This window comes from Capra hircus, chromosome 29, assembly GCF_001704415.2.
Source record: "Capra hircus breed San Clemente chromosome 29, ASM170441v1, whole genome shotgun sequence".
Lineage (NCBI taxonomy): Eukaryota > Metazoa > Chordata > Mammalia > Artiodactyla > Bovidae > Capra > Capra hircus.
The window spans coordinates 26,352,113-26,369,246 of record NC_030836.1 but is presented as its reverse complement, the minus strand read 5'-3'; the positions used below and the strand labels follow the sequence as shown (position 1 = coordinate 26,369,246).

General features: G+C 38.2%; 1 protein-coding gene across 1 annotated transcript; it reads right to left on the bottom strand.

Moving 5' to 3' along the window:
• LOC102169262 (putative olfactory receptor 10D4) lies at positions 3,284–12,014 on the bottom strand. The gene is given in 3 exon segments (XM_013975795.2): positions 3,284–3,803; positions 3,805–4,154; positions 11,961–12,014. Coding segments are annotated over 3 exon segments (924 nt in total).

Below are 17,134 nucleotides of genomic sequence, written 5' to 3'. Positions count from 1 at the left end.
TCTCATAGCCTCAAATTGCTGCTCTTGTTTATTCAAACCACACACAGAGGCTTTCAAAGCTTTTATTTAAGGAAAAATGCATTAAAATACTTTTGTTAGCTCATTGGAAAAAAAAAAAAATTGGAAAAAAGTACACCACTGCTCTCCTTACTGATATGAAGTGCAAGGATCATTTCCAGGAAATTTCTGTGGGATTTGAAACTCTCAATTTGAAAAGGCTGCTGAATAATTTAGAATATCCTCTGTCAAACCTAGAATGCACTCCAGTGCTTCTGGGCCAAGAATGACACTCTTTCCAAGCAGACCATTCTGTAGTAATTATCTCCTCCATTTAAAGCCTACCTCCTTGAATTTTCTAGCAAATGTTCCTTGTTTTACTCTTTGCACATTACCAATAGAATCTAACCCTTTTTTCATTCAACATCCCATTACAAATTTGAGATCCTTGGTTATATCTGCTTTCTCTTTGTCTAAACAGTTTAATTTCCAACAACCGTTTCTCATATACCTTGCTCTTTTGGCTTTCTGACATGTCTGCATCTGGTTTGTCAATAGCCCCCTAGTGATTTTAGGCTTGATAGTATTTCAGGTTTAATAGCATTTAGATTGTGCCTTGAATATAAGACTGCTTAATAAACGTCTATTGAACAAATAGATGACTTCTTTCCTCCACCTTTTGTATTTCTTTGTGTTGGAGTAAAGTTGCTATTCCTGTCTGGAAATTCATTCTACCACCCCCATACACATTCTCTAGCTGAACAGTGACAGCTCCCATCTTACTCTTAGTACTTCATTTCCTGGAGGTTTGTGTTTTCAGGCCATATCTCTTTGCTAGCACACTTTTACATCTTTTTTTTTTTTCTGCTCTTTATCCCATTTCTTTTCTTTTTTTAATTTTTATTTTTACTTTATTTTGCTTTACAATACTGTATTGGTTTTGCCATACATTGACATGAATCAGCCACGGGTGTGCATGAGTTCCCAATCCTGAACCCCCATTCCGCAAGAGAAGGCGCTTTCATACAGAAGTCATTGCTGAGAGAGTGCTATCTGCCTTCACAACTCAATCTGTTTTTTACATTTACTTGTTCTCAGTTTTTGTATCCCTTGTTTCTATTGCTATCCTTCTAATAACATCATTTCTTTTTTAATCAGAGAAAAAAATGTCTTGCCTAAACCAGGTTCAGACTGTCCACCTGCAACATGTGTACCTCTGATTAATCCACGGGTGAGAGCCAACAAGGAAAAAGCGAGACACAGAGGGACAAATCTGAGACCGTTTTGTAAAAGGACTGAAGATTTTCCTTCCTGTGATTAACCTTGGGTGCTTTGAGTTTCGATACAGCAAGACACATTGATACCTTTCAATTTCATATTCTAGGACTTGTTGGATGACATCCTTTACTCAATACTACCTATGGCATGTGCACTAGAGGAAACAGAAGGTGCAATGAACAGTGTTGTTAACAGGAAAATAAGCAACTGTACATATAAAATGTGACATCATAGAATGATATTAGGAAGAATTAGAAATGCTGTCAAAGTTTCTCCATATTAGTTCATTTGAAACAGTATGTTCTAGGAGATGTAAGGCAATGGTCCCTCTCAGGAGATGAAAATAGCAGATTAAAAAAAATAACAAAAAACAAAAAAAAAAACCAACCTCCAGGAATAAAAAGTTCAATGGACTTAAGAACAGATGTGAGGATAAAGCCTGACAACTGCCAATTGTCCCGAGTTCCTCTCAGTATTATTTTTCCATATGCAGACAACTTCTTTTGAGTCATTTTTTTGGTTCTCTTACTTCCTAGACTGGACATCAAGATTTCAGACAGATAGTTCTTTTCTTGGTGATTCAGACAGTAAAGAATCTGCCTGCAATATAGGAGACTCGGGTTCAATCCTTAGGTCGGGAAGATCCCTTGGAGAAGAAATGGTAACCCACTTGCCTGGAGAATCCCATGGACAGAGGAGCCTGGCAGGCCACAGTCTGTGGGATCGCAGAGTTGGACATGACTGAGTGATTAACACTACTACTACTAATGACCTCTATGACCTTCAAGCCTATGAAAACTGGCCGCAAACCATTTCTAGTACCAGGACCAAAGGTATTAGTACATTTCTAGGCATTGTTGCTGTTGTTTAATCATTAAATTGTGTCTAATCTGTGCAGCCCTATGGACAGTAGCCTGCCAAATTCCTCTGTCCATGGGATTTCCCAGGCAAGAGTACTGAAGTGGGTTGCCATTTCCTTCTCTAGAGGATCTTCCCGACCCAGAGACTGAACCTGCATCTCCTGCTTGGCAGGTAGATTCTTTACCACTGAGCCACCTGGGAAGCCCGTTATTTTTGGCATTGTTGTTGTTCAGTCACTAAGTCATGTCGGGCTCTCTGCAACCCCATGGTCTGCAGCACACCAGGCTTCCCTATCCCTCACTGTCTCCTGGAGTTTGCTTAAACCCATGTCCATTGAGTCGGTGATGCTAGCCAACATCTTATCCCCTGTCACCCCCTTCTTCTCCTGCCCTCAATCTTTCCCAGCATCAGGGTTTCTCTTCTTTGCATCAGGTGGCCAAACTTAAGCATGGGTCATATTCAGATGAGCCTGTAGCAATAGCAGGTCTCACTGAGATGCTGTGGATTTCTCTCCAAGGTGTGCTCCCTGTGTTCCTGACACCCATCCCTTCCTTGACCATCCTTGATCAATAGTTCAGCTTGTGCGCTGGTGGGACTCAGCCCACGTCAAAGTCCAGTCTTAAACCACTATCAACGTAGCCTTGAAAAAAACTGATTTCAAATTCAAGTAACCTCTGACAGAGATTAGTAAACTATGGCTTGTGGGGAATATCCTGCCTGTAGCCTATTTGTGTAAATGGAATTTCACTGGATTAAGCCTTATCTTTTTTCATTCATTCATGTTTATTCAGTCATTCTATGACTGTTTTCATGCTACCATAGCAGAATTTTGTATTTGTGACAGAGACCCTCTGGTTCCCAAAGCCTAAAATACGTACTACTTGGACCTTTAGAAAAAATATTTGCTGATGCCTGGTCTCTGAGATGGGGAAAATGCCACCAGTTTGGATCAGCTAGAGTTGCTTCCCCACTTTCTTTACTGCAAAAAGACCTTTACAACTGTCATAGATACATTTTGAAAATTAATTTATATACAAATGAGGAGGGGAAAAAAATCATCTTTACCCACAAGTGACTAATGACCTCCTTCTGAAACAATCCACCCCTCAACCAGTTTCTTCAGGGCTCCCTTGACATCTTTGTTTCTCTAAGTGTAGATTGTGGGGTTCAGCATGGGGGAGATTACACTTGCAAAGATCTGCACTGGAGTGACCAGCACCTTACTCAAAGACGGCTGGGTATAGACAAGAGCACAGGGCCCGAAGAACAGAGTGACCACAGAGAGGTGGGAGACACAGGTAGACGCTGCCTTGTGCCACCCCTCAGCCGCGTGGATCTTTACCACTGCAGTGACGATGCGCATGTAGAGGAAACAGATCCTGGGCTCGAGGCCAATGTTGGTGAGGCTTACCATCTCAATGATGAGTGTGTTACTACAGGCCAATTTGACAACAGGAAAGATGTCGCAGAAGAAATAACCTATCTCATTAGACCCACGGTATGACAATTGGAAGGTCAGTGTAGTGAGACTTGTGGCATGGAAAGAGCTAATAGCCCAGGCACCAGCCACCAGCAGGGCACACGCCCGACGGTTCATGATGATGGCATAACGCAGCGGGTTGCAGATCACAGCAAATCAGTCATACGCCATCACCGTGTAGAGCAGACTCCGTGCAGCCCAGGCAGTGGTAAAAGAAGACCTGGGACACGCAGCCACCCAGGGAGACGACCCGGCTCTTCACCAGCAGGTTGGCCAACATCTTTGGGGTGCTCACAGAAGAGAAACCAATGTCCAGCACAGAGAGGTTACAAAGAAAGAAATACATAGGAGTGTGGAGGCGGGAATCAGACACCACAGCTAGCAGGATAAGCAGATTTCCTAGCAGAGTGCGGACGTAGAAGATTAAGAACACCACAAAGAGCACAACTTCCTGCCCCTGGGTTCGAGGGATGCCCAACAGGATGAATTCTTTAACCAAAGTGTGATTCCTTATCTCCGTAAAAGTTAGATTTTTGTCCTGGAAAGAGGGAAAGTGACAGTAAGTTAATGACCCACAGCACCAAAATCCGCAGCTTGCTACCAATAGATTCATAAAAAGAAAGATGATCATAGGTTCTATTCATGGAAGGATAATGCTTATTGTGATTGAGACATCAAGAATAGCAAATACCCCAGAAGGAGGTGCCGTCTCTGGGGTGAGGACTGAAGGCAGGCTGGTATATGGACAGACATTGTTTTATTATCAGCTAGAGAGGAGCAAGTGACAAAGAGAGTAGAAGCCTTGGAAACTGATGAAGGAAAAGAAAGAGAAAGGGAAGGAAAACAAAATAGAGTAGAGAAAAGAAAAGGGAAAATGAGGCCTGTTTACAGTTTACAGAGAATTTTTATGACCATTTTCGAGTTAAGCCTTTATAGAGTCTCATAAGGGAAGATCCCCTGGAGAAGGAAATGGCAACCCACTCCGGTATTCTTGCCTGGGAAATCCCACTGGCAGAGGAGCCTGGTGGGCTACAGTCCATAGGGTCACAAAGAATGGAACACGACTGAGTGACTAAACAGTAACAGAGTCCTGTATATATGGTAGGAATAGTATTTCTATTTCATAGATGATGAAATTATGATTCAGAGAGATTAAGTAACTTGTTGAATTTCTCATATATAACTCATGGAAGATCCAGAATTAGACTCCAAGGATTCCAAATCCATTATACTGTAATTGGAAAAGGAGAAAAATAATTATGGAAATGCAGATAAGAGAAAATATTATTGTATTTTTTAAACTGAGAGGACAAGACAATGTGGCTCGGTCATTCATTTTTTTTAAATTTGGATTTCTCCATAAACACCCTTGCCAAGTTGTCACTGAGTCCCTCCTTTGCAATTTTTGTTTCACTATACTCTTCCTGTCTATTATTGTTAAACATTCCAGACAGTTATACAATGAGAGCTGTTACCCTGCATTCCTGATTCTATTTCTGTCAGCGCACGTTTACATTTCATGAACTTTGAAAGCGACTTTGAGAACACTGTGATCTGAAATTAAATTATTCATATGTGAAGCTAAAAAGACTTTTTCACACTGGTTTCTGTTATTTAGTGCTGAAACCATTTTTTAAGTCTGTTTTTATGAAAACCCAGGTTCCTACATATATAGTTTATAGGTGTCCAGTTTCATAGTTTTAGTATTCACCCATCACCCAAGCCTATCAAAGCATCTTTGTGTATTTGGACTGTCATCAAAAATACACAATATACTGTATTCTTTCCAGCATGCCCTTTCTTTAATCATGAGGTGTTGTAGTGTCCACATTTTCATCTACATCCATATGGAAGATATTGGTAAAAGAAACTGCCTAAAATGGCAATAAGTTTTTCTTTACTAAAATATTTGAATATATTATGTATCCTATTTCTGATCTAAGTAGGGGAGAGATATGGATTAACTTTTATAATTCTTTCAATTTAACTAAATTGAGGATTCTAATCAGCATTGCACAAATATACATACAAAAAATTTCAAAAACTATGGATAAAGTAAATAACTGAAAATAAAAAATATTTCATAACATTCTGGAGAGGTTTCTTTGTATTCTCTAAAAGAGATTCAGAAATAACAAATGTCATGAACTATCTGAAATAGGATATTTTCTGCTCCTGAAGCAACCCTATGAAATCAGATGAACTTAATTTAACATCCTAAACAGTTTTTTTTTAATATGCAAAGGGAAAGCAACTTTTAAGTATAAAATCAAGACTAACATGTGTGATGAGTCAGAAATTAATCTGAAAAACAGATTATTAACTTTGAGGAATCCATCATACCCACATCCTTCAGCTTTTTTTCTTCATTGCCTCGGGGAATAATAAGATATATAAAATTTTTATGATAAAATAAATCATAAAAGTTTAGACCATGCCTTTTTTAGATAACATGTTTTGATTTTATTTTCATTGAAGTTTTGAATAAAAAGAATATGTTCTATTGATTCTATTGATCCAAGAGGAGAAAGGGGAAAGTTTTCATATCAGAGAAGAGAAATTATAACACACAATAAAACAAAATTAGCGAAAGTTTAGACATTGAAAAAAACCTCATTCCTATAATGCTAAATTATTCTCTTAATTCAACATGGTGGATGGTAGTGCTAGTAAGTGAAATATGGAACTAAGTGAATTATAGAATGAAAATCTATTTTTAAGGTAAATAATAGAATTGTTCCTGTATCTATTGACTTTAAGGAACATATGGACCAAGCAATTGATGATGTCCAAAGTGGAGCTGAATGCATGACTCTGACACCAAAGAGAAGTTCAGGGCTAAAGATGTAACTGCTCCTTGTATTTATGAAAATATAGATGAGTACAAAATGGAGAACACAGAGAGGAACTGGGAGCACTTGAGAAGTCTAGGGAATTAGGGGTCCTGTCTTTATTCCTTCCCCTCACCACTCCTCACATTATTATCTAGTTCCAATGCACTATGGAAAATCAGTAAATTAAATAAATAATAACTAATAATCAGCCCTTTATATACATTAACACATTTAATCCTCTTAACAACCATCTGTAGTATTTGTATTACTATTCCCCACTTACAGAAGAGTAAATGGAATAATAATTTGCCACATTACTTACAAATGAAAATGAAAGTCTCAGAAGAGTAAACTGCATAATAGAAGATTAAATAAATTGCCACATTATGTATGATTACCAGATAGTAATTTCTGACACTCTCTCTTCCCGCCAAAACAGAGATCTGGTGAGCTGTTTGCTAAGCATGAGTCACCTGATTATATTTGGTCTATAATTATTTCTGAGTTTTTAAAAGTCTCAGTCCAGGTTTCGTGTTGGTGAAAGAGAAGCCTCATACCATTGTAAGGCTGTAAAGTGAGTCAGACAATAAAATGGATAGAAAAAGGACTATCAGACTGAATGTTTACTCTGTGTATAATAGCATTGAAGTGAATACCAGGAAATGACATACCAAGCAATGTTAATCATTTGAATGACTCTCCAGGGACAAGAACACTGTAAATATATTAAAGTGGTTATTTTTAATTTCTTCTCTTAAAATTCATGAGAACAGTTAGGCTAGGGAACAATTTAACAATTCAGGAGCCCAAATCTTAATGTTCTAATGAATGATTCTATGGCACAATTCCTTAACTGTAAACATATCTTTATTATCATCATACAAAGGAGAGCCAGAGAGCAGACATATATCATAACTAACGCAGAGTAAATCCTACATGGCTAAATATGGAAGGAGACAAAAAGACGAACTCAGTTTGTGTCTCGAATTGTATTTGAAAAAATAAAGGTCAAGAGAGAACAGAAATGCCCAATGTCTTAGATTCAGGATTAGAATTTAGATCCAGGGTATGTTGTGGTTGATCTGAATCAGTTCTATTTAATCCTTTGACATCATATTCAGCATGTCATGTAGGGCGGATGGGGAGGGAGATACACGCAGACATACACACACAGACACATATTTTTTTCTGGGAAAATGTCCATAAGTATTCTTGGGTTCTTAAAAGGGGTCACAGCCATCAAAATGATGAGGAATCACTACTTAGACTAAACTAGGAAAATGACACGTAGGTTAAGAACTAAGGTGAAACAAATATATTTGTGTTTATATTCCATGACAAAAGAGTGAAAATGTCTTAGCGTCTACTTAAAGCAAATGGGGAAAAAATAGAACAAGGAAGTTACATAGCAGAAAGGGCAGAGAGGAGTGAGAAAGTGATAGGAAAAGATACAGGGAAAAAGAAAGGAAACTATATGTTATAATAATCATGTAGGCTTATACTGTCATAAAAACAGTGTTGTGGTCCAAGTCAGTACAGTTTTACACTTCTCTGTTCTCCTGGTGCCTCTTATGGATGCTTTTATGGTCACCTTGTCAAGAAAGGACTACAAACTGGCTTGATCCTGGGGTCTTTAGGTTTGTGGTGTTGCTATGTTTCTGTCCTTAAGCTGGTCAGGGTCTGTGCAAATCTAGAGCTCATTGAGTCATTGATCCTTTCTCTAGGCTCTAAAGCCTCCCTCAAGAGTGGGTATCAGAGGCTTAAATAGAACTGGCATCTCTAAGGGACCAGATTCCATGAAATCTGTTTTAAGTCCCTAAGGCTTACAGATAACATCATTTTCTCACTAATTAGTTTAAGGACTCTAATACTTTTTTGTTTTTTGACGTAGCCAGTTGGTCTCTGTATTGAAGATGATGAAACTTTTGCCAAGGACCATTCTGGAAGAGCTACCAGGTATGCTAGAAAACATTCAACTTATTATCTATGAAAAGTAGAGACCTGATGCTACATTAATATTTTCATTCCTGACATTTAATGTCTCAATGGTTGGTTCTTCCTCAGAACAATTATAGGGCTCATGATTTCTGCATGGTACTTAAAGTGTAAGATTTTTAATCATAACATCTGGGTTTACATCCTGACCACACAATGACTGGTGTGTGAGAATGAACAAGTTACTCAAATTGTCTGATGATCACCAAATTTCTTTATCTGTAAACCTGAGATGATAATACCTTTCACATTATAGTTTTATGAATTTCACATGAGATAATGTGTGTGCAAATTTGGTTTTGAATTGTAAATCTTTCTGTAAATATTAAGAAGTAGCACTATTTTAATTACTTTCACTTAATTAGTATGATTTAAAGTGGCTGGAATAATGTGTTAAAAGAACCTAGACTATTGACTTCTTAATAACAAATTTCTTGAGATATAATTCACACATCATAAGACCCATCATTTTAAAGTATACAGTTTAGTGATTTCACAGTTTTGCCACCACCACCACAATCCAATTTTAGAACATTTCTATCACTTTAGAAAGATCCCTCGTGCCTACTTGCAGGCATTACTTCTTCCCATCCCTCACTCTAGGACACCATAATGTGCTTTTCTGTTGTTATGGACTTGTCTTTTGTGCACAGTTCATGTAAATACAATCATACACCATGTAGCCTTTTGCATCTGCCTTCTTTCATTTGGCATAATGTTTTCAAGGTTCATCTACTTCATAGCATCTACCAGCACTTCATTCCTTTTATAGCCAAATAATTGTGTACAGTGTAGATATTGTACATTTTTTACTCATTCATTACTTTATGGGTATATGGGTTGTTTCTGAGGTTATTAAGGTTACTGCCTCAGGAATGCAGATAACCTCAGATATGCAAATGACACCACCCTTATGGCACCTTTATGGCAGAAAGCAAACAAGAACTAAAGAGGCTGTTGATGAAAGTGAAAGAGAAAAGTGAAAAAATTGGCTTAAAACTCAACTTTCAGAAAACTAAGATCATGGCATCTGGTCCGGGCAAATAGATGGGGAAACAATGGAAACAGTGAGAGACCTTATTTTGGGGAGCTCCAAAATCACTGCTGATGGTGACTGCACCCATGAAATTAAAAAGCACTTGCTCATTGGAAGGAAAGCTATGACCAACCTAGACAGCATATTAAAAAGCAGAGACATTACTTTGCCAACAAAAGTCCATCTAGTCAAAGCTATGGTTTTCCCAGTAGTTGTGTATGGATGTGAGAGTTGGATTATCAAGAAAGCTGAGTGGTGAAGAATTGATACTTTTGAACTTGGTGTTGAAGATTCTTGAGAGTCCCTTGGACTGCAAGGAGATCCAACAAGTCAATCCTAAAGAAAATCAATCCTGAATATTCATTGGAAAGACTGATGTTGAAACTGAAGCTCCAATAATTTGGCCACCTGATGCAAAGAACTGACTCATTGGAAAAGACCCTGGAAAAGATTGAAGGCGGGAGAAGGGAACAACAGAGGATAAGATGGTTGGATGACATCACTGACTCAATGGACATGAGTTTGTGTAAGCTCCGGGAGTTGGTGGTGGACAGGGAAGCCTGGCGTGCTCCAGTCCATGTGGTTGCAAAGAGTTGGACACGACTAAGCAACTGAACTGAAACTGAACTGAACTGAGTTATTCCTACTTTAGATTATTGTTAATAGTGCTCTTATGAAAATTTATATATGTTTCTGTTTGACTATATATTTCCAAATCTCTTGTGTATATGCCCAGAGGTGAAATGCTGAATCTAGATTGTTGGTACTTCAACTTGAATTATATACAAACAGAAAAAAATATTCTTGTTGACTGTACATTTTCTTAAGTATTGTCATCTCTAATTTGAAACTAGATGTGAATGGTTGCTTTCAATCTTTATATAGAAATAAGCAAAATAAATGCAAAAAAATACTATAAAACCTAATAAAATCCTAAATGCACTGATTTTATCTAAATGATTATGTTGTTTTATGTAAAATCAAATAATTGATACTGAATTTAATCAAAGAAATATATTTATATTTGTGAGTTTTATGCTTCATTTGTCAACTTGATTTCATTTTTATATTTTTTCTTAACTTTTTATTTTATATTGCTGTATAGCCTGTTAACAATGTTATGCTATTTTCAGGAGAACTACGAAGGGACTCAGCCATGCATATACATGTATCCATTCTCTCCCAAGCCCCTCTTCCATCCAGGCTGCCGCATAGCATTGAGCAGAGTTCCCCATGCTATATGGCAGGTCTATATTAGTTATCATTTTAAATTTAGCAGTGTGTGCCTTTCCATCCTAAACTATTCAAGGTATATTCAATTATCCTTTGAATTATCCTTCTTACCCTTGCTGTAATCTCACTTCTTTTAAAAATGAGCTTTTAACTTATCAATATATTATTTTTACCAGCTAATTAATTAAATTTTAAAGGGATTATAGCAATTAGATTTTAGGGGAAATCTAAAGGAGTCTCCAGTTTATGATGAGGGGAGTCTCCCCCGGATGATGATGTTGGAGGTCAATGTTAGATAACAATGTTGTTGGGTGACCATGGTAGGAATGAGTTACTTCCAGCAGATGTTGGGGCAGAGAGAGTTGACCAAACACCATCACAGGTCACAGTACATATCAAAGGAGGCCACAGGAAGGTGTATCAAAGTGGAAAAATGGACACCACTCTTTACCAATGCTGTAACCTTGTAGTTGCAGAGCTCAGAATCAACCCTGGGGAAATGAAGGATGAGGGTAGAAAGTTCAAAATTGACTAAGTTTGTAACTTGAATGTAACAATTTTGTAACTTGAATATAATAAGTGTAACTTGAATCTCATGGACTTCAGTGTAATTAGGATACTTTTCCTACCAACCATTTGGCAGAAATGGAGGTGCAAGATAAAAATAAGCGAGGTATGAAAAAATAAAGAGAGCTGCATTTTGCGCATCTGGGTTTGTCCCGTAGGAACAACAGTTGCCCACTATATCTTCTTTGTATGTCTGCATGAGTGCTCAGTTGTGTCTGACTCTGCAACCCGATGGACTGTAGCCTCCCAGGCTACTCTGTCCATGGCATTTCCCAGGTAATAATACTGGAGTTGGTTGCCCTTTCCTCCTCCAGAGGATCTTCCTGAGCCAAGGATCGAACGTGTGCCTCTTGGGTCTCCTCCATTGACAGGTGTGTTCTTTACCACTGAGCCACCTAAGAAACCCACTTACATGTTTGAAATGACCTTAAATTGTGACACTCCAAGAGATACATAGTGATGTAAGTTATATACTTGTATATGGATGTGGTTGGGGACCTGATAATATGATGGCTAGGAACAGAATTACAGGTGGAAGATAATAGGCCTAATTATGTTCAATGGACTTTAAAAATTATTCAGCCAGTGCAATTTTACTTGCAACATTTTCTCTGACATTCAAGCTTACATCTCATTTCAAAGGGCTCAGCAAACCAGCTTTGGTCAGTCGCTGACTTACAGGATCCTCTGGAAGGTTTCCATGGAAACCAAATGCAGAGCAGAAGGAGAGCATGGATAGCCTAACAATTAATTTCAAGCCTGCTGTTTCTCTTTTTCCTGACCATATAGCCAATGCTTTTGCCAAGTGAATATAAATAATACCATGCTACAAACATTTAAAATACTATAAAATACTATATTAACAGTATCCAATAAAAATAGAACATATTACTATATGAAAGTGAAGTGAAAGTGAAGTCGTTCAGTAGTGTCCGACTCTTTGTGACCCCACGGACTGTAGCCTATCAGGCTCCTCTGTCCATGGGATTTTCCAGGCAAGAGTGCTGGAGTGGATTGCCATTTCCTTCTCCAGGGGATCTTCCCAACCCAGGAATCGAACCCTGGTCTCCCGCATTGCAGGCAGACGCTTTACCGTCTGAGCCACCAGGGAAGCCCCATATATATATATACACAAATGAATTGTACATATATGTATAGTATACATTGTACGTACATACCATATTATATATAATAATAGCTGCTATATTATAAACATATAACATAATATTAAGGACCATATATTACTGATTTTTTTTTTTGGCTAAAAAAAAAAACTAATGACTTTTCTATATCTCTTGACATTTCTATGCCTTAACCACTCCTAGATTTTCCTCTTATGGCCATCCCCATTCTCAAATTTTTAAATCCTACCCCAGCCAGCAATACACATTTCATATGTGATCTTCTCTTTTAGGCTCACCCTGGTATTCCCAGACCAAATAAACATCTCTCATTTGAACCCACTTCATATTTTAATTACATTTTTTGACAGATAATACTTAATTTGTTTCATAATTAATTACATAAAGACCTCTGCCCAAATCAGCTTTTCTTTCTCTGTAGCATCTAGTTAAGTGACTTAACAGTGACTCAATGAATGTTTGCTAAATTAATACATCAGTTAATTAAAATAAGAGGAAATCAACTTAGACTTCAGATCCCTTGGAGAGCAGAACTCCCAGTTTTGTGCCCTCATTTCTGAGCACTCAGGAAGATACACAGACCTCTTTCCTCTTTTCTAGGAGAGGTATTTATATGAGGGATCTCTGAGGTCCCTTCTGCCTCAACAATTCTATTTGATAATCATGATCTAAAAATAAGGTCTAACTATGTTGCATTTAGACTATCTTTTCATGCGGACCCTAGTCTAAATTTCTCTCTTTAGTTCTGCTCATCATTTGCTTCCCAGTAGATAGACTTACCTCTATAAATAATAAACTGGCCAGAGAGTTGAGGGCCAGGCTACGTAAAGGCATCACTTACTAAAGTATATCCAATTCAGTATTAAAAATAGTGATAGACTTTCAGCTGTGCTCAGACCCTGTGCTGAACCACTGCATGGGACACAAAGATGGGCTTAGTGGTACAAGATATATGAGACATACAGTACCTATTCTCAGAGAATTCACCAGCTACGAAGTGGAGAAGACAAGTATAAAGATAACTATAAAAGCTATGGAGGAGGATTCAGGAGGAAGGGGACACATGTATGCCTATGGCCGATTCATGTCACTCTATGGCAAAAACCATCACAATATTGTAAAGTAATTATCCCCCAATTAAAATAAATAAATAAATTTTTAAAACTTATTCTAAGCAGACAAACTCAGTATAAGATTTAGATCCTAAATTAACTACCAATCCATTCTTTTAAGTGAAGCGGCATTGAAGAACAGAGTCCCTAACTTTTTTCTCACTTGTTCCATGTTATTTTATGTATGTTGTTTGGGCTCTCTGGATTCAGTTGCCTCATTATATATAAAATGAAATCATTGTTTTATATGATCTTTAAGGTCTCATAAATTTCTATCTTCCTATGTCTTACAGGGCTTAAGAATGTAGCTCTTTGTTTTCATAGAAGTGGTTTGTTTATTGGCGTCCCTAAAGGACTTTTATATTCACTTTAAAAATAATGAATTTCATTCTGTTGGATTCTTATCAGAATTATTATCAGTTCCATTGATTATATCATGTGTGTGTGTGCATGAGTTTTGTGTGTGTGTGTATTTAAGGAAATTAAATATTCCTTAGCTTTCTCAAAATAACTAAGAGTGTAATATACTTATAAATTTGGGGTATCAAAACTGCAGGCAATAACATGAGATACAAATTTTCACAGCACCTACTGATGGAAAGAATTAGCAAGTATCAGATTAATTTAAGCCATGAGAACAGTCAGGGCTGATAAACTGAACCTTCTGCATTCCGTCTTAAAATTCATTCTGAGAGTCAGACTGCTCGCCCTGGTCCTGCTGTTTGGTCTAATTGCCTTGCTTTAATTCTGCTTTTTATTAGGTGCTGGGCAAAGCCAGCTCTGAGCCTGGAATGTGATTGAAAGATTCCAATGGTGCTTCTTTGAGATAAGATTCCATGCTCAGAATATGTAGCCATTTGAATGCTGAATTATTTTAATTGCTTTGTCTAGACCATTTAATTGCATCATAACTGGCAAGTGACATTTTTATCACTAACTCTCACAAAAAGCTAATATCATAGAATCTCTCTCTTTTAATGCAATAATTTAGGAAGAAATCAGTCTCACCTTAGAAATGCTAGAAAAACTGAGGTGAATGAAATTTTGCTTGAGTGTGTGTGTGGAAAGTAGGCTGTATGTTGTGTGTGTGTGTGTGTGTGTGTGCACGCATATACACATGTATGTTACACTCACACTTACTTCTTCCCTGGAATACTAATTGCAGAGAAAACCCAGACCATAAAACTAACAACCCTTCTTGTACTTCCAGTATCAATTCCCAGTCTTAATCCACTTGGCCCTGATATGCAGCTCTGAAGTAAGAGCTAGAAATAAGAGGGCAAAAATAAAATCCAAAGTCATAATGAGCAGAAGTATCTCATAAGAGTGAGTACCTTTGAGATTAATTAACTAGAGAATTATCTTCACAATGATTCCCTTAGAGAAACCTTACAGCTTGGCGTAAGTGGTAAGAAAAGTTTTTTAAATGTGTTTCTTTTCTGGAACTTTCCATTACCTCCTTTGGGAAACAAAGACCGTTTCTGAGTCTCAAACAGTGATGTTGATAGGAATGAACATAGAAAGTGCATGCTGTTAGCAGCACAAATCATACGTTGGCTATGGGAGGCATTAGAACAGATCTGGGCTTGGAAGTCTCAGTTTTATAGGACTATGGGGACAAAATATTGAACCACAAATTGGGTGGCATGAACAACAGACATTTATTTTCTCACAGTTCTGGAGTCTAGGAGTCTATGATCAAGGAGACAGAAGGGCTGGTTTCCTCTGGGAGGACAAGGGACCCATTTCAGGCTCTGTCCTTGATGACTTGCCAAGGGCCACCCTCTTGCTCATCCTCATGCCGGCATTCTTCCCACTGTATCCCTGGTGTCTCTTTGTGTCTGCAGATTACCGTTCTTATAAGGACATCAGTCATGTTGGATCGGGGTCCACCCTAAGAGCCTTATTTTAATTTAATTACTGCTTTAAAAGTCCTATCTCCAAATTACAGCCACATTCTAAGGTATGGGGTCTGGCAGGGGACAGTTAAGACTCCAACATGTGAATCTGGGGGGAGAACACAATTCAGTCTATAATAGAGTAAGACAAACATAGGGCTGGATGGCAGCCAAGGTGCACATGACATGTACGGCTTTGAACAAGTTTCCCATGCTCAACCTCATGTTTCTAACCTGCAAAATACAAAAATACAGTAACAACAAGTATTTAGCTCATAGGGTCATTGAGTGAGTGAAAGTCGCTCAGTCGTGTCTGACTTTTTGCAACCCCATGGACTATAGAGTCCATGGAATTCTCTAGGCCAGAGTACTGGAGTGGGTAGCTTTTACCTTCTCCAGGGGATCTTCCCAATCCAGGGATCAAACCCTGTCTCCCACATTATAAGTGGATTCCTTACCAACTGAGCCACTAGGGAAGCCCAAGAATACTGGATTGGGTAGCCTATCCCTTTACCAGGGGATCTTCCCGACCCAGGAATTGAACCAGGGTCTCCTGCATTGCAGGTGGATAGGATCATTATGAGAATAAAATGATATAAGAATGCAAATAAACTAGTATAGTGCTTAGTACATGATAAATGTTCTATTTATCACATTTATCAAATTTGTCACATTTATCACATTTACTTGGTCTCTCCATTCCTGGTGGTAGCTTCAGTTTATCTTTTTCTGCCTACAGTTGTAATTTAACTATTGTATGTCTGTTTTCTCCAGCAGGCTATGACATCATTCAGGTAAGATCATCTGTGTCTTCTTTATCTTTGCCTTGCCCACTCCTAGCAAAGTTATCTGTCAAATGATATCTGAATGAGTGAAAATGAAAAGGAATTGGATTCCATCTTTTATTATTACAAATTGTGCTAGGTTGACCCTCTGAGCTGTTACAACCAGGAAACTGAGGAATGGGAAGAGATCATGTAGACTCAGAGAGGCTTAGAAGCGTTTGTGTATGCATGTGTCTCTCTTTTTTTTTTAACAACTCCTAGACCAATAAAATGAGGGCTTATTCAATGAAGACACTGGAGGAATCAAACACTGCAGCCAAGATGAAGAAGCACCAGGGCAAAGGGGGAAAGAAGAGGAGGAGGGGCTGCAAGAGGATGAAGGAAACAGATCTTGAGAAGCTGAAAAAGCAAAAGGTGGTCTCCCTCCTTCCCTTATCAGCAGCATGATAACACACACATCCCAGCGTCAGAAAGCCAGCCCTCGAGTCTTCTTTCTGCCATTCACTCCTTATGTGTCCTTGCATACGTGCATGTGTGCTAAGTCACTTCAGTTTGTCCAACTCTTTATGACCCCATGGCCTGTAACCCACCAGACTCCTCTGTCCATGGGATTCTCCTGGCAAGTATACTTGAGTGGGTTGCTGTGCCCTCCTTCAGGGGATCTTCCTGACCCAAGGATTGAACTCCTGTCTCTTATATCCCCTGTATTGACTGGCAGGTTCTTTACCACTACTGCCACCTGGAAGCCTTATGTGTCCTTAACAAGCCATTTTATCTCTTCCAGTCTTAGTCCCCACATCGCAAAATGGATGTAATCATAATAGTATCTGCCCTTTCAAAGACGTTTGTGAATATTACCATATACTAATATTCCATAAACTACAAAGTGCAGTTGAAGTAGTAGCTACTGATTTCT